This window comes from Parathielavia appendiculata, assembly GCF_033297405.1.
Source record: "Parathielavia appendiculata strain CBS 731.68 unplaced genomic scaffold N657scaffold_8, whole genome shotgun sequence".
NCBI classification, from domain to species: Eukaryota; Fungi; Ascomycota; class Sordariomycetes; order Sordariales; family Chaetomiaceae; genus Parathielavia; species Parathielavia appendiculata.
In genome coordinates, this window is record NW_026944227.1 from 194,142 (window position 1) to 219,556 (window position 25,415).

The 25,415-nt window shown below is 56.8% G+C and overlaps 8 protein-coding genes across 8 annotated transcripts; 5 read left to right on the top strand and 3 right to left on the bottom strand.

Annotated features, from left to right (window-relative positions):
* Positions 1 to 102: 102 nt before the first annotated feature.
* N657DRAFT_574807 (uncharacterized protein) lies at positions 103 to 396 on the top strand (the record flags this gene model as incomplete). Its single annotated transcript, XM_062789054.1, has 1 exon — positions 103 to 396. One exon carries the CDS (start codon positions 103 to 105, stop codon positions 394 to 396), a length of 294 nt encoding a protein of 97 aa, XP_062646351.1.
* A 45-nt stretch (positions 397 to 441) lies between these two features.
* N657DRAFT_646285 (uncharacterized protein) lies at positions 442 to 4,169 on the bottom strand. Its single transcript, XM_062793095.1, has 4 exons — positions 3,918 to 4,169; positions 1,435 to 3,867; positions 1,271 to 1,379; positions 442 to 1,207 (listed from the first exon to the last, which is right to left on the bottom strand). The coding sequence occupies exons 1-4, from the start codon at positions 3,997 to 3,999 to the stop codon at positions 550 to 552; spliced, it is 3,282 nt and encodes a 1,093-aa protein (XP_062646352.1). The 5' UTR covers positions 4,000 to 4,169; the 3' UTR covers positions 442 to 549.
* Positions 4,170 to 4,622: 453 nt separating this feature from the next.
* N657DRAFT_598187 (SPX-domain-containing protein) lies at positions 4,623 to 7,981 on the top strand. Its single transcript, XM_062790038.1, has 3 exons — positions 4,623 to 5,042; positions 5,098 to 7,403; positions 7,522 to 7,981. Exons 1-3 carry the CDS (start codon positions 4,960 to 4,962, stop codon positions 7,662 to 7,664), a joined length of 2,532 nt encoding a protein of 843 aa, XP_062646353.1. The 5' UTR covers positions 4,623 to 4,959; the 3' UTR covers positions 7,665 to 7,981.
* Positions 7,982 to 8,420: 439 nt separating this feature from the next.
* On the bottom strand, positions 8,421 to 11,081 carry N657DRAFT_646286 (uncharacterized protein). The gene is made up of 2 exons (XM_062793096.1): positions 10,659 to 11,081; positions 8,421 to 10,417 (listed from the first exon to the last, which is right to left on the bottom strand). Exons 1-2 carry the CDS (start codon positions 10,819 to 10,821, stop codon positions 8,697 to 8,699), a joined length of 1,884 nt encoding a protein of 627 aa, XP_062646354.1. The 5' UTR covers positions 10,822 to 11,081; the 3' UTR covers positions 8,421 to 8,696.
* On the top strand, positions 10,956 to 12,867 carry N657DRAFT_664494 (uncharacterized protein; the record flags this gene model as incomplete). Its single annotated transcript, XM_062795241.1, has 4 exons — positions 10,956 to 10,991; positions 11,613 to 11,980; positions 12,037 to 12,136; positions 12,191 to 12,867. The coding sequence occupies 4 exons, from the start codon at positions 10,956 to 10,958 to the stop codon at positions 12,692 to 12,694; spliced, it is 1,008 nt and encodes a 335-aa protein (XP_062646355.1). The 3' UTR covers positions 12,695 to 12,867.
* Positions 12,868 to 13,878: 1,011 nt separating this feature from the next.
* On the bottom strand, positions 13,879 to 14,990 carry N657DRAFT_681588 (uncharacterized protein; the record flags this gene model as incomplete). The annotated part of the gene is made up of 2 exons (XM_062796402.1): positions 13,879 to 14,673; positions 14,727 to 14,990. 2 exons carry the CDS (start codon positions 14,988 to 14,990, stop codon positions 13,879 to 13,881), a joined length of 1,059 nt encoding a protein of 352 aa, XP_062646356.1.
* A 1,452-nt stretch (positions 14,991 to 16,442) lies between these two features.
* Positions 16,443 to 18,126, top strand: N657DRAFT_656730 (uncharacterized protein; the record flags this gene model as incomplete). Its single annotated transcript, XM_062794731.1, has 3 exons — positions 16,443 to 17,556; positions 17,620 to 17,726; positions 17,842 to 18,126. The coding sequence occupies 3 exons, from the start codon at positions 16,443 to 16,445 to the stop codon at positions 18,124 to 18,126; spliced, it is 1,506 nt and encodes a 501-aa protein (XP_062646357.1).
* Positions 18,127 to 19,408: 1,282 nt separating this feature from the next.
* On the top strand, positions 19,409 to 20,259 carry N657DRAFT_536713 (uncharacterized protein; the record flags this gene model as incomplete). The annotated part of the gene is made up of 3 exons (XM_062787787.1): positions 19,409 to 19,543; positions 19,612 to 19,852; positions 20,063 to 20,259. Coding segments are annotated over 3 exons (573 nt in total), but the record flags the coding sequence as incomplete, so codon positions are not given.
* Positions 20,260 to 25,415: the final 5,156 nt, after the last annotated feature.

The following is a 25,415-nucleotide window of genomic DNA, read 5'->3' on the forward strand; positions in this document are numbered from 1 at the left end:
TAAACATAACCTCCCATAAGCAGTTCCAGAGACCGACCGAGCTTTGCCATTTTCTCTCGACGGCATATCCCAAACTTCAGGCCTCTTCAAAGAACCATTAAAATGCCATCCCAGACACCAACCCTCTTCGTAACCTACACCTCGGCCACCAACGCAGCGTTCGGCGTCTCCCTCCCGCTCACTGCCCCCGCCGACAGCAAAGCCCAGTACCTCTCCAAGCTTCGGGCACATGTGGCGTCAGTCCAACAACGTATCAACCGCGAGTTGACGGCACGCATGGAAGAGGACAAGGCGCGGGAGTCGGGCGCGTCCGCGGCCAACGGGGTCTCCAAACTCGTCGACGACGAGAAGGAGGAGGAGAACTACGGAGAGGAGGCGCAAGAAGAGGAGGATTAGGTCGGTCAGCGCCGGAGGGCGATGATAATTGATGGGGTATCCGATTTGGAACGCGACACTAGTCTACATGAAACGACAAGACCCGACTTCGCAGGCAGTACAGCTCCCCGGAACACGCCCCCCAACGGCACGTCTCGACACGAGCCCCGATAATCAACCACCAACCCTCCCCCATGCCCCAAACCCACCAGACCTTACACTCACGCTCCCACTCACACTCGCACTCTCCCCCGGCGGCGACATCGCCCTCGATCCAGCCGCCCTATTCATACACGCATAGTGCACAACCGCATTATCAGGAAACACAGCCACCACGCTGCCCCCCAACCGCTTATGACACACCCCGCAGACCCTCTCCTCCCCGATAACCACCCTTCTATTCCTGCCCCCCTGGCCCCCGGGAATCCCGTCCCCCAGAAACAACAGGCTCTGGTTCGCGAAGAGCGCCGTCTTCCTCAGCCCGGCCACCACGCGTGTCTCGTTGACGGCGCTGTTGGCGCTGCGCATGCGGCCGCGGAAGTACGATTCGAGCTGCGCCACGGGAAGCGTGTCGGGCACGAGGGAGAGGGTCGAGGTCGCCGGCAGGCGGGAGCCGTGCTTGGAGAGGAGCTCGAGGGCCGGGGCGAGGTTGGGCGAGTACTCTGGTGGCGGGGTCAGGTAGAGCGAGAGGAGGGTGTGGTAGATGGACGGCTTTTCTTCGGGAGCGAATTGCTGGTCCGTGGGTTTGTCTTCTGGCGCGGGGGTTGAGGGCTGCATGCGGCCTGGTGTTGGAGCCTGGGGTACTTGGGTTTTGTGGATGCGGTTACAGTATCTGAGCGAAGGGGTTTTGTGTTAGATTGGAAGGCTAGCAGCAGCAAGGGCTGGGGAAACGCACTCTTCGGCTCTGGTATAGTCTTGCATCTTGAAGACGTAGATCATCAGAGCTTGTCGATGCTGGCCCATGTTGCTGAGCACGACGGCCTGCGCCTCGTAGAACCGGGGGTCTGAACAGATATCAGTCAAAACTTGGATCACCAGAGGAGCAAATTTTGAACCCACCGTCTCTGGGAATCAGACTCCTCGCCTTGCCAAGACTGATTTGCTTGCTCTCCATCAGGAACCGCACCAGTCGCGTCATCAGCGCATCCCACTCCTCCGCGTTCTCCTTCTCCAACAGCTGCCTGATATACAGCTCCATCAACCGATTGTGGAAGCCCGGCGTCATGTCGTTTAACTCGCGAATGATGTGCTCCAGGTACCGAATCTCCAACCCGACATCGATACCACCTAGAAACGCCACTACCCTGTCCCTTGGTAGCGTCTCGGCGTTCTCCGAATCCGCAAGAAAGATTTCCATGCCCAATTCAGGATCCTTTCTCAGAGTCCACTCTGAAAACTCCAAGATGACATCAATCATCTCAGGAGGCAAGCCCTGCAGATACATGACGGTCCGCTGCGGACCATGCAAGCCCGGCGCCGCCTCGTCAGGCTCGTCGGGGCTCCCGAACCGGCGCAGCAAGTCCAGCGCCTGGCGGTGGAGTTTCTTGCCGTAGAAGAAGTCGACGAGCTCGTTGAAGCGGTTGTGCTCGACCAGGCGCTCGTTGACGACGTCCGGGTCGCAAAAGTTGGGAATGCGGAAGAGGGACGACGCGAGCGTCGGGCGCGAGTACATGAATGCGCGGAACAGGCTCGTGTCAACGATCCGGTAGGTCTCTTGGAGCTTGCGCTCCATCTGCTCGTCACTCTCGTCTAGAGATGAGAGGAGGAGCGTCTTGAAAGCTTCTTCGGTGGTCCCGGATTGGAATTTGCGTGGTTTGAGCTTGCCCGTGGCGGGGTCGATGACCCGTTGGAGGCGGGTTCGCGCGCCGGCGAGGTAGCCGTTGAGTGCCAGGACGGCCGCCATCAGGTCCTTCTCCTTTTCTTGTTGGGCAATTTCGTCCTGGGATTTCCCCTTGCCGCTTGCGGCATCGTCATCTGCCCCCTTCTTAGACGAGGCGATGGACGCCGTCTCGGGGTTGGCCTTCCGGCTGCCCATGAGATACTTGGCGAAGCCCCCGGCCCTTGGAAGGGAGGCGGCCACTTCGGCGATGTCCGATCTTGCCTCCTGTTCGCCGCCCGCATTTCCATTAGTGCTCTCCTGTTCAGACTCGTCCTGCTTCTCCTCCTCGACCCCGGACAGATCGCCCGCGATGATCTTGGGGAAGAGCTTCAAGACCCTTTCTGGCGGGGCGTTGACGTCGTCCTCGTTGAAGAGATCCATGGACTCGAGGTACCTCTTTTGGCGAAACAGCATCTCTGCCTTTTGCATCTTGACTTCTCGTAATGTCTCTGTTTTGTTCTTGAGCAGTGCATCTTCTAGCATGCTCAGAAGACTGATGGCTTCGTCAAGCTTGCCGCTCTTGACCAGCTCTTGGACCTGCGAGTCGTAGTCGGTTGCCTCCATCTTCCACACCGTCCTATCACTCGACACAAGGAAGCCCTTGCCATGGGACAGACTGACGGTTGGCGGGGGAATATGCAACGATGCGGCCCCAGGGAGGTTAATAGTTTGCAATAAGCTCAGAGTGTCGGGGTTTCGGACCTCAAGACACCCCTTCGCTGGTGGCTGCAGGGCGAGCATATAGGGGTAGCTGTACCCTATCGCATCCGGCGCCGCCTGCCAAGGAATCTGGCGCTTCTCGAACGCTTTCCCTGAGTCATCGATAAACAAGGTATTGATATCCTTGGCAAGCAACAGCTCTCCGTCTGCCAGCTTTGCCGACAGCGGCTTTGGTATGTAGCTCCCGAGACCCATGTACCCCATCCCCGCCGCGCTGACGGCGCCGAAGCGGCCTTGTCCACCTGAGGCTCCGCCGATAGCTCCCGGACCGACAATATCCTCGACGCTTCCACTCTCCACATCGACAATCACGTATCCACTGTTCATGCCGCAGACAAGCTTCGTTGCGTTCGCCCACGTGATGGATCGGATAGACTCGGCCAGCACAATTTCGGAGACATCCGGAGACATTTCGCTCTCGTGCCATGACCACAACAGCAGACGGCGCTTGACGGACACGGCCAGCCGGGAGATGATCTCTGGAATGGCCGTGGCAGGGTCTCTGACGACGTTGGTGGTCACGGCAAAGGCGGAGGCATTCTTGGTGCGAGGCAGGGGTGACTCGATAGGCTCGAAGGTTTGGAGGTCATGCAGGGAGACGGCGTAATTTGAGAGGGACACGAGAATGTTCGCTTCCTTGAATCTGGCGAGTTGCTCGATGGCGCGCGTCGAGAACTTCTCTACCTCACGGAGTAGGTCCGTCGGCTTGCTAGCCGGCGGCTTGAGCGTCTGCTCTGCATGCTGGGAGGTTGCTGCAGCAGAACCGGACTCTACAGTGTCTTGCTGTGTGGTGGAGGTGCTATTGGCGGGAGTGGGTTCGGACGGCGGAAGGGGGTCGTTAACTCGGTAGATTCGCAGGGAGCCGGTGTTGAGACCAACGAGGACGCGATCGTCTAAGCGCGCGGTCAGCCAAAGTTTCCGAAATGACGCTGCAAAGTCTTACCGTAGGCGAGAACGGACTCGATCTTGGATTTGTCCCGCTGCTTGAGCTCGATGATGGGTCGAGCTGTGAATGCGGAGAGCATGGCGCCCGCCGGCCCGTCGGAACCGTGTGTTTGGCGCAATTACCGGCGCATCAGCACTGTTGGCTACAGCGTTGTTGAAGCTAATCTCGGGCGAAACTTTCCGTTGTAGTACCGCGTGGACTCTTGAGATGGGCTTCATGTCAAGCTTGTGATTGCTGCACAGCAGTTGGCGCATGACGGCATTGTCAGCAGGGAACCTCTAGGTAACATGCGAAGGTACCCTTGTACAATTAGGGTTAGGGTCTGGGCCGCATTTCAGCTTAATGTCTTAATAATCAGGACGCTACATAGTAGCTTTAGTACTGTGTTCTTCTTTTAAAGGGAACTGTGACATTATTAGCTTATCTAAAGCTTGAATGGCAAATACCTAAAACAGTCAAGGTTGAAATAATAAGCGGTTTCAAGGGTCAAACAACATCATTGCGGTTTATCATGTCAGCTTCTAGGGAGTAAGATCTAGGAGTACCGACATTCGAGACGACACGAGTCACGTGAGTGAAAGAATCCCAATTGGGCATGTTTCAGCCTGGTTTCCCGTTCCAGTGACCGAACCCCAACAGCGGGTGGGGCCGGATGAGTGGAGGCACCTCAAACCATAGAGGTGATTCTCGTCATCCGCGTCTGCAAGATGCCGCGCTGCAACTGCGACTCATCAATCGATGCCCTCGAGGCACTGCTCTCAAAATACCACCCCAGGCCACGCTCGAGAACTCCTCCTCTAGACGATCAGCAGGTTTCGGAGCGCAGATTTTTCCCGCACCGACTCGACAATCAGCCCCCGGCATTCTCGATAGAGGAGGGAGCCCGCCACGTACCACGTTTGACAGCCCCCCCCAGCAGATTGAACTCGTAGAATACCCCATAAAGTGGCAAAAGGACCGCGACGCCGCAGGGGAACACCAGCCCAAGTACGACGTCAAGCGGGCCGAGAAGCGCCGCTGGCTTGAGGAGCAGGACGAGATGAAGTTCTCCCACAGTATCCAGTTCAACGCCGTCCCGGACTGGAGCAACCACTATATTGCCTACAGCAATCTCAAAAAGCTGTACGCGGTACCTTCCTAAAGCGTACCCCGAGCGAGTGTTGACTCAGACGCACAGCATATACCAGCTCGAAAAGGCCATCCACCTGCCTGCCGGCGACGCCGAGTCCCGCCCGCTGATCCAGCACGATGACCCTGAAGCCGTATTCAGCCGCGCCCTCGATGTCGAGCTCGAAAAGATTACGTCCTTCTACGTCCTGAAAGAGAAGGAATTGTCTGATGAGGTCGAGTTGCTTCTCAAAGATGTAGAAGAGTTCGAGGAAGAGTCCGGCCCACCTGAGGATGGCCGTCCACCAACTCTGTCCAGCGAAAGGGCTCGCTCCGAGCTGCCCCGTTCCGGCCGGTTACGAAGCCGCAGCACGCGGAGCCAGCGATCGACTGAGGACGGCCTGGACGAAGACAGCGACGACGAAGGTGACGAGGAGACTGGTCTCACTTCCAAGAGGCGGCGGGGAAGCCTCGGCAGGCGCAGGACGCTACCGAACGCCATGGTCTCGTCGACCGACATGACAGCGTCGACAGAGTTCACACGGTCGATTCGGCGGTACAGTTCAAATTTCGACGACTACGCCGAGCAGGCCGCCCTGTTCTCATCCGGCATCATGCTCAAGAAGCGCATGATCAACCTCTACGTCCAGCTATGTGAACTCAAGTCGTACATTCAGCTGAACCGCACCGGCTTCACCAAGGTCCTCAAGAAGTTTGACAAGATTATCGACCGCAGCTTACGGACGAAATACATGGACACGTTCGTCGACACTGCCTATCCATTTCGCCCCGAGACCACCAAGGGGTTAGAACAGCGCATTTCCCAGATGGTGCAAGCATACACGGCCATTGTCACCAACGGCGACGCCGACTCGGCCATCCGGGACCTGCGATCACATCTGAGGGAACACGTCGTGTGGGAACGGAATACCGTCTGGAGAGATTTGATCGGAATGGAACGGCGGGCCGAGGCTGCCAGTTTGGGCCACACCCTGCTCGGGCGGGACACAGATCCTAAGAAAACGCGACTGCAAGGCGACGATGAGATCGTGCTGCCGACCAAGGAGATCACAACGCCATTGGGCCGCCTGCTCTGTCCAACATGGCTTTTCACGTCGACAACCATGACGCTCGTCGCCATCGTTGCGCTCTTTTTTGCCATCCTCTACATCCCCGTCATGGAGAAGCCCGAGCAGCAGAACTGCCTGGCCATGCTGGTGTTTGTCAGCTTGCTCTGGGCGACCGAGTCGCTACCCCTGTTCGTCACCTCTCTCATTATCCCGTTCCTCTGCGTTGTCTTGCGCGTGTTCCGTGACCACGACAAGCCACACACCAGGCTCGGTTCCAAGGAGGCCACAGCCGTCGTCTTTGCGGCCATGTGGACGCCTGTCATTATGCTTCTCCTCGGGGGGTTCACGCTCGCCGCGGCCCTCTCTAAATGCAACATCGACAAGCGCATCGCCACCTTTGTCCTCAGCAAGGCCGGCACGCGCCCCAAAACCGTGCTCATCGCCAACATGGCCGTTGCCGCCGTGGCCAGCATGCTCATCAGCAACGTCGCCGCACCCGTCCTCTGCTTCGGCATCATCGAGCCCATGCTCCGCAACCTGCCCGCGGGCTCCGACATGTCCAAAGCCGTCATCATCGGCATCGCCCTGGCCTCCAACATCGGCGGCATGCTCTCGCCCATCGCCTCGCCGCAAAACGTCGTCGCCATCGGCATCATGGCGCCCTCAGGCGAGCCCACTTGGGGCCAGTGGTTCTTCATCGTCATCCCCGTCGGCATCCTCTCTATCACCCTCATCTGGGTCCTCCTGCTGCTCGCCTTCAAGCCCGGCCGCGGCACCACCATCGTGCCCGTCCGGCCCGTCCGCGACCCTTTCACGGGCCTCCAGTGGTTCGTCTCGGCCGTGACCCTGGCCACCATCGCGCTGTGGTGTGCGAGCCACAGCCTCGAGGGCGTGTTCGGGGATATGGGCGTCATCGCTATCATTCCCATCGTCCTATTCTTTGGGGTGGGGATCCTCACCAAGGAGGACTTCAACAACTTCCCCTGGACCATCATCATCCTCGCAGCCGGCGGGCTGTCGCTCGGCAAGGCGGTCAATTCGTCGGGCCTGCTGCACACGGTCACCGAGGCGATTACGGAGCGCGTGCAGAGTTACAGTCTATATGGCATCCTGGTGGTATTTGCGAGCTTGATCTTGGTGATTGCCACGTTTATCAGCCACACCGTGGCCGCGCTCATTATCCTGCCGCTGGTGTATGATGTGGGGAACGGGCTTGAGGAGCCACATCCGAATCTGCTGGTTATGGCGGGCGTGTTGATGTGTAGTGCTGCCATGGCGCTGCCGACTAGTGGGTTTCCTAATATGAGTGAGTCTTGTCTTTCCCGCACTTCTGGCATCTATTGTTATGTTTACCGCCTCCCTCTCTCCCGCTTTCGAAAGTACAGGGTGTGCTGACGCAATTGGCGTTGTGTGTGTGTGTGTAGCTGCCATCATGAAGGAGGATCCGGCTGGCAAGCGGTATCTGCAGGTCAAGCACTTCATCATGGTTGGCGTGCCGAGCAGTTTGATCACGCTGGTCGTGGTCGTCACGGTGGGGTATGCTGCCATGAGGGTGACGGGGATGTAATATCGGCGTGTGTCGGACATAACTCACCATCCAAACGCGAGTGGGAAGTGGAAGGATTTTGATGGGCCCTCTGGAACGAGTCGGGTCGAATCTCTCGAGCGTACCTGATTTCTCTATGCATGGCAGGCAGGTTGGGAGTAGGCCGGTTTGGCTTGGCTGAGAGCATGGGCAGTATATAAGACAGTTGTTAATCCGGTCTCAAACCTTTGACTTCGCTTATAGGCATAGCGGAATTCTACAGGGCATGCAGTGGGTTCCTGGACGAAAGGGACTAGACATCTATTTGAACAAAGAGTATGTTTTGGTTTGGCAATCGGCGCAATGAATAGTCATGCTGAAGCTTCAACCTCGATCTTGTTGGAAGGCCCATTTTCAGTTCTACATCTGTGTTTTGTTCCATTACAGGTACGTCTGTCGATGTGTCAGATCCATACCTAGCCTGCAGTATAGTGTGGAAGTGGTCATGGAGCTGTACTCCGTACCGTAAGCTTGGTCAACGAAGCGTAATCCACTCAGCCTTTCTGTTTCTCTATGATAAAGAGGGTCACGTTGAGTATTCCACCGATGACCAGGCCAAGAAGTCAAGCTCGAGCTCATCACACATCCTCACGTTGCTCATGGTCGTGGTTGTGGCCAAGTCTTGTTAGAGGTGACTTTTCGGCTCCACTTACCTGTACAAATGTCGAATTTCGCGAGTCGAACAACGGTTACTGGGCCGGGTCGATGTAGATCACAAGCAAGCAGCGAGCGGTCCATGGCAAGATAGATGACGTTTGGTATTCTGGCTCTATATCCACTTCCAGGATATATGATTTGAGTCGATCATGCCACACATACCCTTGCCCGTGGACTCTTCCCCTGCCGTTCATAGCATCCCATCATCCTAACATACCAAAATAACAAACATCCGGGGTATCAACCGACTCGGTATATATTTCAAACCATCCATGATTGAAGCAAAACTTGAGCAACATGGATGCACCAACACACACTGGGGTACAGCACCAGCCCTCCCAACCAGTCAACCCCTAATCAACCAGCAGCTGTAACCTCCTTGGTAGTAGGGCTGGTAGGCGAAAGTGGCGCGCCCGCACCATTCCCACCTGCAGCCCCATTCACAGCAGCAACAGCACCACCGCCGCCGCCACCGTGTGCATGCCCATGCTGACCCAGCGACAAGACCCTTTGCAAACTCCTCCTAAACAGTGCCTTGCCCGACGACCCGGCACCCTCGTCCGAGTGAGAGTGCGATTGGCCCGGAGTATGTCCGTTCTCCTTCCCCTCCTTATCCTGATCCTTGTTCTCATCCCTCGCTCCATCCTGCATCATGGCAGTAGCCGTCGTGACAGCAGCAGCAGTCTTGTGCCCCGCAACTCCCCCTCCTCCATTGAAAAAGCCCACAAAACTCAACCTCCTCCCGCCGGCATTGGTGGTGGTGGCGGTGACGGCCACGGCGTTTTTATTCCGCTGTAGCTGCGCCTTGCGCTGGCGCGCGGCCAGCACGTCGGCGTTGGACGTCTGGGCAGGCGCCGGGGCCGGGTAGCTCGGCTTGGGCGGCCATTCGCCGTCACGCTTCCACCCGACAACGCAGGCGCGCAACATGTCGGCGAGGTTGACGGGGCAGGATGGCTGCATGTTTTGGACGACAACCTTGTCGTACAGCGAGCCGTACATGGAGGGCTGGACCGAGGCGCGCATGGGGTTTTGGGGCGGGAGCAACGGGGGTGGGACGGGGAGGACGGTTTGGACTGGATAGTGAACCGCCGGCGCCGTCGACTCTTGGGAGCTTGTTCTTTGTACGCCGGCTGAGTCGGACTCGGAGCCAGTTGCGGTGGAAGTGCGGGTTGCCGTGCGTTGGAGGGGAGATTGGGGAGTGGGCGGTGAGCCGGGTGTGATGGTGGTGGTGTGTGAGACGGAGGACTGCGTCCGGTGATGCCTCCAGAACAAACGGCGGGCGGACGAGGGTGAAACAGGGCTCGGTGGTTTCGGCTTCACCCGCACCGTCTTTGCGCCTGTCCAGGCGTTGCGCCGTGCTTCGAAGCATGCCAGGCCGGGGTTCCATTTCATCTCGTCGCGCACAGCTCTCCTCCGGCGGGCGCGCTTCGTCTCAACCGAGTTGCGCACGGCGGCGCCGACAGCTTTAGGGTTGTCAAACCGGAAGGGGGAGGCTGGAGGGCGCGGTTCGTCACTGTCGGAGAGATCTGAGGTCCACTCTGCCCGTGGCCGAAAGTGCACAGGGTCTTCCGAAATGGTGCTATACACAGACTCGGCGTCTGACTCGGAGTCTGCCTCCTCCCCTAGATCCCTCGGCTCTTCCTCGTCCGCTGCGTGCGCAGCGGGGGCTGGTGGCGAAGCTGCCACGGGCGGCCATGTAAACTCCCAATCGTTGCGAACCTTCTCGTCGAGATACTTCCTCACGGCCTCCTTATTCCTGGCCTTGTCCCTGCTCACGAGATCGGCATCCAGATCTGAAGGCGGAGGAAGGCCATGGGGGAATGAATTGCGGATTTTGCTGAAAGTCGTCTTTGGCGACTTGTATAGATCAGAGAAGATCATGGTGGATGATGGTGCGTGGTTGACAGGGAGAACGAGCGATTCTTGTTCGCCACTAGCGGCGGCGCGTGATTGACCCAGGGTTGCAGTCTTTATAGGGACCGATAGCGCGGGCGGTTGAAGATGGCGCTCGGTGTGCGGGGAAGCCTGCCCTGAGAGTGGTATGATGCCCTCGCCAAGCAGGCCGGTCTTGCCTAGACCTGCCCCAAGAAGACGGCAAGCGTTAGTGATCTGCAGATTGACAAGCACCCGCAGTCTCAACAAGCTCAAATTCGCCGGTTTGCAGAGCGTTAATGAGCTTGTCGTTTCCAAGTCTGCAGTAACGATGGTTTTGACGGATACGGAAAGCGGAGCTGGCTTGTAAGGGGAAAAATCTTCTTGGCAGGACGCTCACGCACAAACAGTAACAACAAAACAGACCCAAGACAGGCGGTGACATACCATTGTCTTCATCGAATTCGAAATTCCGCCCCGCTTGTTGACTTTGGCTTTGGCTCATCGACGGCTCGCCCAGCTGACGAGGGCAGAAATCGTGGATTGGCTCTTGGTTTGACAGCTCATGCGCTTCTGATGAGCTCAGCAGCCGGTCCTTGTCGCTCTCCATCCTGTTGTGTCCGGTGCGGTTCAGCGGTGTGTGCTGCGTCCGGATTGGTCTGGGCTGCTCGAGAGTCTGGGGTCCGACGCCACCTGGTGCCGCCACCTGCAGAAGCTTGCCTGCTGATCTCACAGGGGCCTGCAATGGGCTCTCCCCCGCTTTCTGGCTCTGTGGCAAAGGTCACGTTCTCGGCCGTCGCGTACGGATGATGAGACGAGCGAGACAGTTCGAATGAGAGGAGTATTGAAGCCTCGGCGGATCTTGCTGTTGGAAAAAACCCGACAGCCGCACCGAGCCGGATTGGCACCCCAGTGGAGATGCCCACACAACCGCAGCGGAGCCGTCCGGCTCGGCTTCGGCGATCGTGTGACCGGGACGAAGCTTCATGGTGCAACCTCCTCAGCTTCGCTAGCCAATCAATCAATATCAGATGTCACCTCAGAAGGCGGCCGGCGATCTTGGAATACCGTTCATCTTCCTCTTCTTTCATTGTAACCTTCAAGTTCCCCTCGACATCCATTTGAGACTACCCAGCTGTCTCATGGAGGTTGTGTACATAAGAACCTGGAAGTGCGCTGTAACTACCGTTACAAGTGTAGCATCTTGTGGAGGCTGTAGCCCGGCCTGTGTTCCCCACTTACGACAACGGGAGATGGGCGGTAAGGCTACCCGAAAGCCAAGGCACACACAAAACCGGTTTTGCCCCACACCTACCAAATACCCACACCGAACGCCAGGCTCCTTTTCCATCTTTCGCAAACAAGAAGCACACGATCGCCCAGGAAATACGGAAAAAGCAGTACTCTACACCTAAGAAGGTCAGGATTCAGGGGGCCATTGATTTCCTGGAAGCAAAAGGCATACCACACCACAAAAATGACATTTTTCGATTCTATGGTGCAAGCCGTCGGTCTGGCTGGCGCGCCCTGGCCGAACCCCGCGAATTCGATGGCCGTAGGCTCGGCCATACTATTCTTCGCCCAGAGCAACGTGGCCGGCCAAGTAAGCTTTCTGCCAGCGAGTTTGCCGTAATCGAGCGCTTTATCGACAACAATGGGTTCGATGGCCATACGGTTCCATGGGCAGGGCTCCCTGCAGCTGCAGGGCTTGATGTGGACGTTTGCCGAGAGACTGTTCGGCGCGCAGTCAAGGATTTGAACCTTCGAATGTGTGTGGCATGCGAGAAGAAATATACGTCGCCACGGCTCCGCGAACGCCGGGTAGATTACGCCCGGTTATGCTAGAACGGTACCCAGACCCAGCGGACTGGCGGCACATTCGGTTTTCTGACGAATGCCACTTTGGCTGGGGTCCTCAGGGGAAAGTCTAGGTCATTCGACGGCCGTGGGAACGGCAATGCCCGGACTGTCTGTTAGAGAAAGAAATGCCCGCTGAGAAGGATATGAAGCGTATACACTGTTGGGCTGCAGTTGGATATGACTTCAAGTCGTCGCTTACCTGGTACGACGTGCCAGGTAATTCCAACGGCAAGATGTCTATGCAGGTCTATAGGGACCATATCCTTGAGCCTGTGGTTGGTGGTTGGCTTCGCGAAGGCCAGTCGTTTGTTCTTGAGGAGGATAACGACTCTGGCCACGGCACAAGCAAGAGCAATATCGTCAGGACCTGGAAGAAGACCAACGGCTTGGACTACTTTTTTAACTGTGCTTCATCTCCAGACTTCAGCCCCATTGAAAAGGCATGGCAGGGGTCAAAAGAGTATGTAAAGAAGAGGCCTTGTTGGGAGGATGACGTGGTCAAGGAGCTTGCCGAGGAAGGCTGGGCCGCAGTCAAACAGGAAACTATCAACGGTTGGGTGGATGAGATCCCTCAAATCTTCAAGGAATGTTCAGAATTAGAAGGAGGGATGACAGGCAATTAGTTTGAACTGTTTTGGAGCTGTTTTGGTGGTGTTGTTATGATAGAAGTTTGGTGTGGTTGATTTTGGTGTGCCTTGTTTTTTGTTGCCATGGTGGGCTACCTAGCCTTTGGTTCGGTTTTCGGAGGAAAAGTAACGGAGGACAGATAAACAAAAATACCTACCCTGCTGTGGTGTTCACCCAAGCGAGTCTGAAGCGAAGCTTCAGTGATATACAAAGCTGCAGGCACTGTGTGTATCGTGCCAAGTCACGTGGAAAGTGGCTGTCAGCCGATTTTTCTTCCGAGGGTTGGAGGAAGGACCCAGTGGCTTCGCCTCACTCGCACTGAGTACAGTACCAGTATATTGCACATTGTTGTGACTCTCTTATTGAAGTGAAGCGTCATTGATGAGGTCACAAAAATAAAGGTTGTAAGCATGAAGTAAGATGAAAGGGAGAAAGAACATACGGGCGAGAGAACAAAAATGGCGACTTATACTTTTGAGACCCAGAGAAGCACAGCATAAAGAACATAGCTGGATTACCCACGTTGCCTACCTACCTGGCTCTTATGAGTCGCACACTAGCACATTGACAGGTTGATACGTACTAAGCAAGCTCTCGGGTACTTCACCACCTTGGAAGTAGCAGAAATGGACGAGCCTTTGAATCGTTCATACGCACATTGGGATATACAGCTTCAGGTACTGAACGCTTTCCGCCGCTGGGCCAGCTTCTGTCATCCAGGAGTGAAGGAAACTCGTCCTCCAGACCTCACCTCACCACTCAATCACCTACCTTACCCAGCTATATCCTTATGTTTCTCTTACTATCTGTGTTCAGGCTGGTCACGCGTCCCTCGCAGAGTTTAGCATCAAACGATCAAAAACTCCAACGGTATCTCCATGACCACTCAGCCGTAGCGATCTGTCAATAGGGTCGCCCTTCGCCTCCCCTCTCACTCCCCATAATCGGTCCATAGACCATGTTAGTGTTACAAAAGGACCAAAACAAGCGTGAACCCAGCCCAAGACCTCCAACAGCGAGCACTTGTAGTCGAGCATATAGCTTCGCGATGACGACCCCTTTACACGACACACTCCATCAGCCCGAACGCAGCTTCGTTAACCTGCGCTACCCTACCCGAAAAGAGACTTTCCCCCATCACCCTGCTGCCCTGTAAATTAGGTAAACAAGGCACCCACCCTTACCTCGCCCCAGGGAAACTCCTCGTGCTCAACAACACGCCCTTGACCCGCCTGATATTCTCCTTTGCCCGCTTGATCTCGTCATCCGGCTCGTTTTTGCCCGCCGCGCCGTACAGCGAGAACCCGCCGACAAAATCCGTCGCCGCCGACGCCGCGCTGAGCTTGTCCAGGTCCTGCCGCAGCAGGTCCGCCACCGTCTGCACGTCGCCCAGCGACTCGGCCTGGTCGACGAGCCCTTCGTGGAGAGACCTGAGCGAGGAGACCAAAGACGCAAGCCGGGTGGTCTGGTGCGTGGTTGGGTTTTCTTTTTGCTGTTGTTGTTGTTGGGATTGCGGGGAGGATGGGGAGGACGGGGAGGAAGGAAGCGATGTCTGCACGCCGATGTCGCGGTGGAAGAGCTCGGTCGGGTCGTCGTAGCTGCTAACTGCGTCGGACTCGTCCCTTTCGACGTCCGCAGAGAGGTTTCTGAGGTCTTTAGGTTTCGGAGGTGGGAGTTCGGAGACGGTAGTTTCGAGTTTGGAGACGAGCTTTGCGAGGTCCTGCTTGGCCGTGTCGTGGAGCGAGACGCGCGCTTCGGTGAGCGTGTTGACCATGGGCTTGACGACGTATCTGCTTGTCCCGTAGACGAGCGTGGATAGGCCGGCGAAGGCGTAGAGCGTGTTGAGGAAGCCGTTGACGGTGACTAGTGGTGGCGACCGCGGGGGCTTGGCCAGGAACTCGGGATATGTGACGATCGGCGGTCGGTCTTCTTTTCTCGCTGACGGGAATTCTATCCTCTCCTCCTTCGTCTCATTCTTAGGTATGGTTAGCAAAGGCTTATGAGGCGCCAGACCAGGAAGACACATACCGAGACTTGCGACTCTGGCCGCCCATCTTGTGTAACCTCCTTTAATAGCCCTTCAATGTCGCTCTCTGACAAGCCTTTGCTCTTGAGAAACTCGGCTCGGCGCTCTGGCGGTGTATTCCGGACCTGAGCATCGTGAAGGAATTTCTTTGCCTGTTTGAGGGTCTCCTCGCTTGATAGTGTCTGCTCGGGGGCGGGATCGGCCTGATGTTGATTTGAAACCAGCGCCAGAACTTCCTGCTTGTTTTCTGTTTTGAATTCTCCCATTATCGCAGAATACGATGACGCATACAAGAGGAGATTCAGAGGATTCACGACAGGGCCGGAGGGAGAGGGGACTGAAATTGGTTGCTAAACTCTGAAAGCGATTGGCACTTCAGGGATGACGGGATGGTGACTTGCCGAGGTTCGCCTTACTGGGGCATGGTCCCAAGCGCCTTTCCGATGCAGCCCCACCAGGGCCCCAACAGCCCTCAAGGTGCAGTACGGGGTGCTCCGTGCGGCCCTGTCTCGTGAGAAAGGAACCGCCGTGTGTGAATGCTACACTTCCAATTTATCCACTGGTGTTGCCTGTTGACTGAACGGATCTCGAGTTAAGTCTTACTAGGACTTTGATCGCTCATCTTTATATCTATTCAACCAAGTTACTTCTATCACAACCATTGCCTACACCATTCCGATCGTTTTGTGTGAAGCTCTCGACGAGCATCATAACCAGTCGACAAATTTCGAGCAACACGTATGTTTACTCTTCTTGCTTGCAGCACATAGAAAAGGCTTTGATTTCACTGCTGACCAGCGACTGGTATACTGTTCATAGGGACTTAACGGTAATCACCGCCAGACACCAGACGCCAGACACAATCGACTAGCCGGAGACTAGAGACGCAGCCTGTCGGACCTGTGGAATTGAACGAACAACCATAACCGAACCTCAAAAATCCAGAATTGTGAGTAGTTCCATACAATGTAAGACCCTTGTTCAGCATTTCTCGATGGAAAGCGGGCTGTGTGGCCATGGGTTGCTCTGTCGTGAGATGCAATCGCTGCCTGCAATCGACAAGTTCAATGTGTGAGAGAGGGGACAAAGACACCAACCACAGAAATGCTGCAAATGCAGTGTCACGACGGCTGCCATCAAGCCGACAGGGTGGCTTGCTTGTGAACACTGCCGACTGTTTTACTGTGTTGGCTGTGCCTCGACATCAGTTACCACACAAAAGAACCCAAGCCAAGACACTGCTGTTCAACGCCGGGGCCGTCACATCTGCAGTCTTCGGTCGTAAAGACGCAGGATCTAGAAGGTTGGCGAATGACGCTCGGATTACGGGCGGATCGCAGCTTGGCCGAGTTCCCAGGTGGGTGCGCGCGGCTTGATACCCTGTGGCTTCTCCATTGGCATGCCGGCGTTTGATTGAGCCCCTTCATCACGGCAAGCTTATTCGAACGACATGACATGCATGAAGCCCAGAAGCATCATCGAACAGCCAGACCCCCCACACTATCTGGACCCCAGGCAAACACGCAACGCCAACTCTTGCGCCGCGGCTCCAACTTCTGCCGCCTCGAATTAACTCAAACATCCTCATCCTGAAATCACTCTCATCACCACCACCACTTAACTAACCACTCACGTCATCCTTCACCTCCATCAAACGAGAGGAGCAACGGAAAGCACCTACCACACTGCAGCAGCCCCTTTCCATCAGATCTACCATCATGTCTTCGCGGCCCCGTCGGTCCGCTGCCCAGCGCGCCACTGCAGCCATCACTGACATGGCCGATAGAGACCGCGACCCCGCCGAGCAGCGCACCATGTCGTCGCGCATCTCCCGTAGATCGGGGCCCGGCATCGCCTCGGTGACCCGGGGCCCGCCGTCCTCATCCCCGGCGAACAGCATCGGCGATGGCAGAGAGCACATGCACCTGACCGTCAAACTGCCCTCGAGCAAGCTGCGGCAGGCTACCAGCAGCAGCAGCAGCAGCGCCAACGACAAGCGCAAGGCTTCTGGGAGTTTAACTGGCGCTAGTGGAAGTAAGAGCAGCGCCGGCGCTGGCAAGCGGACCCGGGGAGGGAAAAAGAGCTATGTCATCGAAAGCAGCGAGGAGGAAGACGAAGAGGAGGAGGAGGAGCAGGAAGAGGAGGACGACGAAGAAGTGGACGAGGAAGAGGACGAGTCGGAAAAGGACGAGATCGAGGTCGACACCAGGGCACGTTTCACCAAGGCTGAAGACGAGGAGGAGGACGAGGATGACGAGGATGAGCAGATGGAGGATCTCGGTGAAGAGGACGCCGATGCCGACGAAGACGAGATGGACATTGATGCCCAGGGCGACGAGGACGAGGACGCCGATGCCGATGCTGATGGCGACGTCGACATGGACGTCACCCCAGCCCCACGAGCCCCGGCCATCAAAATCACCAAGCCTTCCAAAAGCATGCCCACTCCCACCAGCAAGGGCAAAAGCCTTCCCGCAGCAAAGCCCGTTGCCAAAGGCACGGCCGTAACCAAGCCCGCAGCAAACAACGACAACGACGAAGAGGATGACGACGAAGAGTTGAGCGAGCTCGAGAGCGAACCAGAAGACGTTACCCTTGGCATGGGAAACGGCGAAGAAGTCGCCGAAGGCGAGGAGGAAGAGGACGTTGATGCCGAGGGCGAAGAGGAAATCGAAGTGGCCGACGAGGACGTTGAAGGAGAGGAAGACGACGAAGGCCTGAGCGACGAAGAAGGCATCAGCCGCGCCGACACACCGGACCTGTCGAAACTGACTGCCCGGCAACGGGCCAAACTGGGCGACGTCTCGCACGAGTACATGAAGCTATCCGATGGTATGTCCCCCCTTTACCACCCTCCCCCTTCAGGTACGAGACAGAAGGCTAACCAAACCACAGAAGTCCAGGCCAAGAAGCACTTCACTGCCGAAGAACTGTCGATGCGGCGCGCCGAAATGGCTCGCCGCCGGCGCAACCTCAGCGAGAAGCGCAACGAGGAAGTCAAGGTAACACCTTCCCCCCGCCACACGCAATACCCGTCGCCACCCCATTCCCTACTTCTCTCCCCCTCTCTTACACAGAGTGGATAACTAACCCCCCGAACCCTGCTTGCACACGCAGATGGAAACAATCAACAAACTGCTCAAGAAACAGGCGCCCAAGACGACGCGCAAGAACGCGGCGCTCCTGGCCGCCGGTGAGGAGACGACGCCCGGCGACACCGAGGCCCAGCGCCCGGATCCCATGTTCATCCGCTGGGTCAACACCAGGGAGGGTAGCCGCGTGGCGGTGCCCGATGAGTTGCTCACGGGCCCCGCGGGGCGGGTGTTTATGGGCAGCGGTGAGGCTGGGGGTAGCGGTAGGGTGGGGCTTGGCGGGGTGAAGATGGTTGAGGAGGTTTCGTGATTTGTGGTTGTTGTTGTATGCGGTATTATAAGATGCTGGGTTATACTGTGGGGAGAACGATGGACTTGAGAGTCGGAAAGGGGTAAGGTAGGGTGTTGCCCGGACAGTGTGTTCTGGATGGTTAGAAAGGGTTAACCGGTTATCATTAGCCTTTCGACACTTCTGACAGGCCGGTGATTGATATTGAAGGATGCGAGGTTCATCGTATCACCAAGCGTATGGATGGCCCAGCGCTTAGCGCAGCGGTTACCGGTGGAGGTTTGCGTCCGAGAGCTAGGTTTGAACCAAGTCTCCAGTCAGCTCAAATCCAGATCGAAGTAGCAGGAAGTGGTGACTGCAGTCTTCAAACACACACCTCAGTCCCACATCAGAGCGTAGCCGAGCAAAAAACCATAGGTTCTTCGTAGCTGATCACGTTACTAGGAAACATGCGGCTGGTCAACGAGCTTTTGTTCATTGTCTACGTGTACGTGTATTGTGTATACCTCGGTGGTCGTCTCGAGTTCAAAGGGCTTCTAGTCTATGAAGAAAAGACAGGTGCTTCACCATTTCAACCTTAGGTACACATGAATGAGAATGTTCCCTTTTTCTGGATGCCCCTTGGATCAAAATGGAAGCATTGCAAGCGAAGAAAATGTTGTCGATGCTGTCGTGGCAGTTACAAAGTGAAGTTATGTTTCCACCGTCGAGAAGGGGTTTGCCCTGTATAGCCTCCACGCTTTGGAGTTTCTGGATTTTCAGAATCCCAGCGCCTTCGAGCAGTCTTTCGCGGGGCTAACTTGCAATAAATGAACTCGAGACTTTTTCGTTGCTATCACCATCTGTTCACCTTTATCTTGGGGTTTTCAACCGACTTTCTTTCCGACACCACCAACTCATCGACTCTTTCCACAAGCAGCACTCTACTTCTTCTCAACTCTAAGGCACTCGCAGCTGGTCTCAACTTGGGAATATCGTTGCTCCTCGAGTCGAGGTTGGCTGCATAACTACTCAACAGCTGTTCATCTTCTTTCGTTTCGCAGATCCATCAGATCTAGTCCAAGTAACTCGCTCTCAGCAAATTTCTCAACTCCATCTCGTTAGCTTCGCAGATCCTACGTGGTTTCTCGGCTCTCCTTTTCTCATCTCCTCGTCCCTCCGTTTCGATCGACTCTCACCGAAACGAATTCGACAATCACAACCCACCGCCTTCGAGTCATCGCCCATCTTGCCGTCGCCTATGCACGACTAATTCAATTATCGACACTGATACATTGTAACCAGTTCGTACCGACTCGATAACATGTCTTCAGTTGCCGGCCAGGCCGCCGGTGGCAATTTTGCTACCACCGAGCAGTCAGGCACTTCCCTGGCTGTAAAGGGAGACCTCGTCTCATACTCTACTCCCTTCTCCTCCCAGCATGACGCTGAAATTAAGGTTAGTGATGACAACCCCAGTCAGTTCTGACTCACCAAGTCGAACAGTTTGCTAATCCATCAATTCAGAACCTTGCCCATTCCACTTCTATCAATTCAGTTGACCGCGGCGCTGGCGTTGACCAGGTCGACAAAGATCATAATTCGGATATCGACTCGCTGTTCGGGGACATCCGCGACCCCAGAATGATCCACGCCAATGGCGCTAAGGATGACGAGAACAACAATGCTTCGCTCAACAAGGACGCCCACAACCATAGCGGCCACTCTGAATCGGCTGACCACACCGACAGGGCCACGTCTGCTGCCGGTTCCAAGTCCGGCACTGCTCCTCAGACTCAAATCAAGAAGTCCGTCGCCTCGCACGGCCATGCTGAGCAGTTGCTGCCGGGTAGTCGCAGCCTGACCGAGGTCACGCCGGAGCAATTGGCCTTCCCGATGGTGTCCGAGCAAACCATCACCACCACCACCACTCCTCAGTCTGCTGCCTCGACAGCTGTTGATTGCTCAATGACCACAGAGGCTCAGTCGTCTGCCCAAGCCGAGACTCCGAGCAAATCATCACCAGCCACTTTTTTCATCGTCCCCTCCGGCACGTCTGCCAACCCCACTTCGGATTCGCCTGGTGACTTCAGTGTCCTCCCCGATGGATCGATTCCAAAGGCAGGTTTCACCTCAAGCGTTCTCTATGGTCCTGAGTTGCAGAAGGCGCTCTTCACCAACGGCGAGCCTTCAGCAGATCCCAAAAAGCCCGGCTCTGACAACGCCATCAATGGCTCCGCTCCTGAAACCCAGCCAGCTGGTCACGCTGTTTCGGCCATCGCCGAGGAGGAAATCATCGTGCCTAGCACGCCCGAGCGCCCTCCCGCCACTCCTCCCCATCTGGTCAACATACCTATGGCTCATCCTCCCACGTCGCCCGAACGCTACGCAGGCCCAGCCAACCACGACGCCATGCCCGTCAAGCCCGACACACCCCTCGCGGACGAGCTTTGCACCGACTTCTGGGCCTGGCACAACCGCGCGAGAACGCTCCATGGCGACTACAACAAGGCTTACAGCGCCTGGGCCCGCTTCATGACCACCGAGCCCAACAACGCGAGCGCCGACTACGCCTCCACCCAAGAGCAGCTCCAGAGCTCGGCCATTGCCGCCCAGGTGGCTTGTGCCAAGCACAACACCTCGTTCCGCAAGTGGAAGCTCGAAAACCTGGCCGTCTCCACCAACATCGCCAACATCCGCGAGGAGCTAAAGACGCACCACGCCGATACGAAGCAGCAGGCCAACCGCGCCGAGTTCGAGCGGTCGCTGCGCGACAAGTCCGACAAGAAGCAGCGGCACGAGCTGGCCCGGTACGACCAGTCTGCCTACCTTATCAAGCAGTCCCGCGACCGGGAGCTGTGGCGGAGCCGGGTCGAGGCCCAGACGAGTGCCGAGCGCCAGATTCGAGCCATGATTGGCGAGAGCCTTTTTGTTGCTGGCATGGCGACCGATACCGCGACTCAGGGGCACATCCAACAGGCGATGGGGTACGAGAACGCCGCTGCTCCGGGCGTTTCCCTTACGGCTCCTTTCGGGAACACTGGCTCTGGCAATGCTGAAGCGCTCCAGGCCGGCTTCGGCGATGTTCAAGATCTCCAGTTCTAGGACAACTCGGACACCTTTGACCAGAACTTTCACCAAGCCTTCCAGTTCCCGGATGACACCTGTATGCAGCTCAACGAGCCACTCGACTTCGAGGCCGTCTTCGCGGAGCAGGCGGCATCGCTCCAGAGCACCAATCAGTATCAAGTCAACCTCACCGTCCCCGTGCAGCTAGACGCGGTTCTGGCCCAGCAGTTTGTGCTTCCCGGGTTGCCGACCGCAAATATCAAAGTGGCCACGGATCAGACCAACGATCTGAAGGCCCGGGAGTTCTTCTCCGCCGACGTCCAGGCGCAGTTCCCGTCCATCTCGGAAGTCCTGTCCACCACCGTGCATACTGCGGTGGCCCAGCCTAAGCTGGTGAACAACACGGTTCCTGCCGAGGCTTCCACTGGTAAGAAGAAACGCCAGTACCGCAGGAAGAAGCCCGTTGCTAAAGCCCAGCCGGACAAACAGACCAATTCCCATGATGTCCAGGCGACCACGGCTAGTGAGGTTCAGCTGCAAGCTGCCCCTGCCTCGTTTGGACTTGATCAATTCATGGCCGCAGATCCGTTCGTCTCCTCGACAGGTGCCCAGCAGCTCCCCAGCAATGGCCAGGGCATGTTCACCGCCGCTATGCCGGCCACGGAGCAGAGAACTTCCGGAGCTACCAGCTCTGTGCTGCATGAACCCATGCAGATGTCCGCCGTGGTTCAGCAGCAGACAGACTGCATGACCGGGAGGTCCCAGACGTGCTCTGAAGATGCTCTTTCCTCGCTGGAGCAGCAGATGCCCGCCAAATCGCAGACTTCTTCCGGCATCGCCAACTCCACGACCCAGCAGCGGGCCGAGGTGTCCCAGGTGTCCGCCGATTTCGCCATGTTCATGACGCAGCCGTCTCAGTCGCCCGCCCCGGCCTGCCTTCCGGCTGTGCCTCCCTCGACTAGCGTATCGCCTGATCCCATGGCCACGCCGTCATCGGACAATAAGCGGAGGGCCCGGACCGGACAGAGCATGGAGTCTCCCACCAAGCGCCGGCAGAGCGTCACTCAGCAGGGCGCCGTCGTCGCGATTGCGCAGCTGCCCCCTGTCCCGGCTATTCCGCAGAGCTTTCTGAGCACCGCTCAGAACGTCCAGACCCCCCAACAGATCCCCATCGACCCCGCGCTGCACTTTGGCATCTCGCCTCCCAGTGGAGCGATCAGGATGGGCACGGCAATCAAGGCTGGTGTTTGCGCCGTCATTGCACGTCTCCGAAAGGAGGCCAAGCGCCAGGGCACTGCTCTGTCTCACATGCTGACCGACGGCCCTGCTACCGACTTCAGTACCGCAGAAACTTGCGCCTGCATCAAGCAGGCCACGAAGAAGGTTCTCGCGGAGGTCAACGCAACGGACCCGGAAGACGAGCGCCAGGCCTTCATTAATGGCGCGTACAAGGTGCTTCAAGTCCTCATCCAAGAGGCGGAGGAATTTGGTTCCGTCTTCGGGAAGATGCTGTTGCTCGGACCAATTGCGGGTTCTGACCTGGTGGCGGCGAAGAAGGTCATGGTGGCCATTTACAAGGAGGTTTCGGCGTCGTACACGTCCCCTCCATGCAAATTCGACGGTGGTTCCGTTCGGTTTACTCAAGTCCAGCAGACGCCGACCCGCAAGTCCCATCTTCCGGGCCCTGTTTCGAACCAGAATGGCATGGCCAGCACGTCGACCTTGCGTGGCAACCCGTATCTTCAAGACCACCAAGTTGGTCCCGGAACTCCCGCCTTAGACCGCACGAGCTCGCCGCAGTTAAACAACTATTCAGCCTCCTCGTTCCCCACGCAAGCCTTCCCTGGTCTGCCCCTGGACGGCTACCACGCGGTGGCAGCTCAGAATACCTATCCGTCGCCTATTCAGAGCTACGCAGTTCCGGCATCGCCCACGACCGGAAACGCCCACCAGCAACCCTCCGTCTCCGGCGTGCCCGAACCAACCGACTACTACCCCTCGCAGAAGCCGCCGCAGAAGAAGAGGCCCGCTCCGCGCAACAACATCAAGAAGTCCCGCGTCCGCAAGGCCTATTCCACTACCGCTACCACCTTTGTCAAGCCCGAATCGCACCTTGAACCCACCGTCCCCAACGACCCCATCGCCAACAGCAACCCAACCACAGCCACCACCTCTACAGACACCGGCAACAATACCCCCAACATCCCCACCACAGCGGCGGCGGCGGCCATTGCATCTCGAAACTCTCGTACCACTTCACCGACGGCGCCTTCTACATGCAGCTGGCGGTCGAGGGCGGGGGCGGGAAACAGCACCGCATAGGTCGGGGCACGGCGGGGGGCGAGGCGGCGCGGGAGCGGTTCGGCCGCGATTATGCGGGGGTCAAGAGCGCGGCGGATGTGCCGCGCGCGTTTGTGTACCGCATGTGGCTTGGAACGGAGCGGAATCTGGAGGAGTTGGAGAGGGTTTTGGTTGGCTGCTAGCTGCTAGCGGTGGTGATTTGTTGGGGGCTGACGGGGGTGGGGTTTCTGTCGGGCTTCGTCGTGATTGGGTCGGTATGGAGAGGAGGGTTTGGTGGTGGTGATGATAATGGATGGAGTGGTTGTTGGATTGGCGTGTTGATGGACGCGTGGTAGATAGAGGTGGTTGATGGAGATGTTTGGCTTTGTAGGAGACACAGTCGGCTTGCGTCTGTCCTCTGTCCGGCGAGCAGAGAAGAGTGGTTTTCGAGGGATATCGACGCTAGAGAAAGAAAGCAGAAGTAAATGATCGCAGAAAGGTCTGTGGCCGGGTGACTGCGGCCGCCTGCTCTTTGTGACTACAGTCAGCAAAGGAACATGACTACTTACACTGAAATCTGATTCCAGCTCATGGGTGCTGCCGGCTGTGAGTTGAACATTATACCTCTTTACTCCATGGCGTTGCAGTTGTGAGAAACTGAAGACCAATCCAGGTCACATGTTTGCCTACGGTACTTCGCCGGGCATCATTGTGATTCCAGGTCTCTGTATGACTTGTGAATCTGCACCTTGAGAGCCAAATGAATAGAAAAGCAGAAGCGGATAGCTATTGAGCTGACTCAAAAGGTACTACAACCCATTAGAAAACGCAACGCCAGTGATGTCAGAGCAAATGCTAACTTGCCCGATTACCCTCCAAAGATTTGGAGAATGGCTATGGCTAGAGTCGGCACAATGGAAGTTGAGTCTCTTTGCCCTCTTTTGATAATGGACTCTTCTGCCGATATTGACGATTCATAATTTGTTGTTATAGAAAAGGTCCCTATAATATATTAGACTAAATAGATTGAGAGAAACAGGATATAAATTATTGTTCCTACTCCGCTATGCCCTAGGGCGTGCCGGACCTTCAGCTATTACTATACAGGAAAACCGTACCCTCGTAGGTCGGATAAAAAACCCGTATCGGCGATCAAGGAAACGGTCAGTGAGTGAGCCTGCAAGTACAAAAGGAAAAGGCCTCCTGGCCTTCGAAAAAGGGGGGGGGGGGCGATATCAGACCGTGAGCTCCAGCTCCAGCCTTCGAGCCAGATTGTACATCGGCAGCCTCCCCGAATCCATCAGCCATCCAAGGATCCTCTCCGTCAGTCGTGCAGCTGTAGGACTCATTCCCTGCAGAATAGAGTAAAAGTCCCCACGCGTTCGAACCTGGGCCCTCTCCCATCTTCGAGCCAATGGTGGCGCCAGACACCACATCACCAGGTGTTCGACGGTCTCTCGCCCTTCTCCGCATTCGCAGCTAGGTGTCAAGACCTCCGGGACGCCCCTTTTGAAGAGGAAGTCCCGCAGGCCTATAGCCCCAGTTCGGATTTGGACCAGCAGTGAACTTTTCGCCTTGCTCAGGCCCACGTGCCTCCTTAGAGTCCTGTCTTTGAACAGGGTCTCCTGCTGGTGGTCAAAGTCGTCGGCTGGTCTCGTGGCTGCCCGGCCGTCTCGTTCCTTCAGCCACCTCTCCTTCCAGGCCTCCTGCATAACCCTGTCTGCGTCGGCCGTTCTCCCTGTCCAAACCGCAATTACCCTGGCGGCTTGTTCTGCCGCTGTAGGCTCCTGTGGTCCAAAAGCTCGCGGTCGGCCCCTGTTATTCGTTCTCCTGTTGAACCTTCGGTGTATCCTGTCGCAGGCTGCGTGGATAATGCTCCCTGCAGTCTTCTTTCCGCCTTGGCCGTCGGCTAGGGTTTTTGTTTGAAGCCGGGCCTCAAAGTCAGCCAGTCGCTTGTTGAAGTATAGGTCTAATGGCGGCAC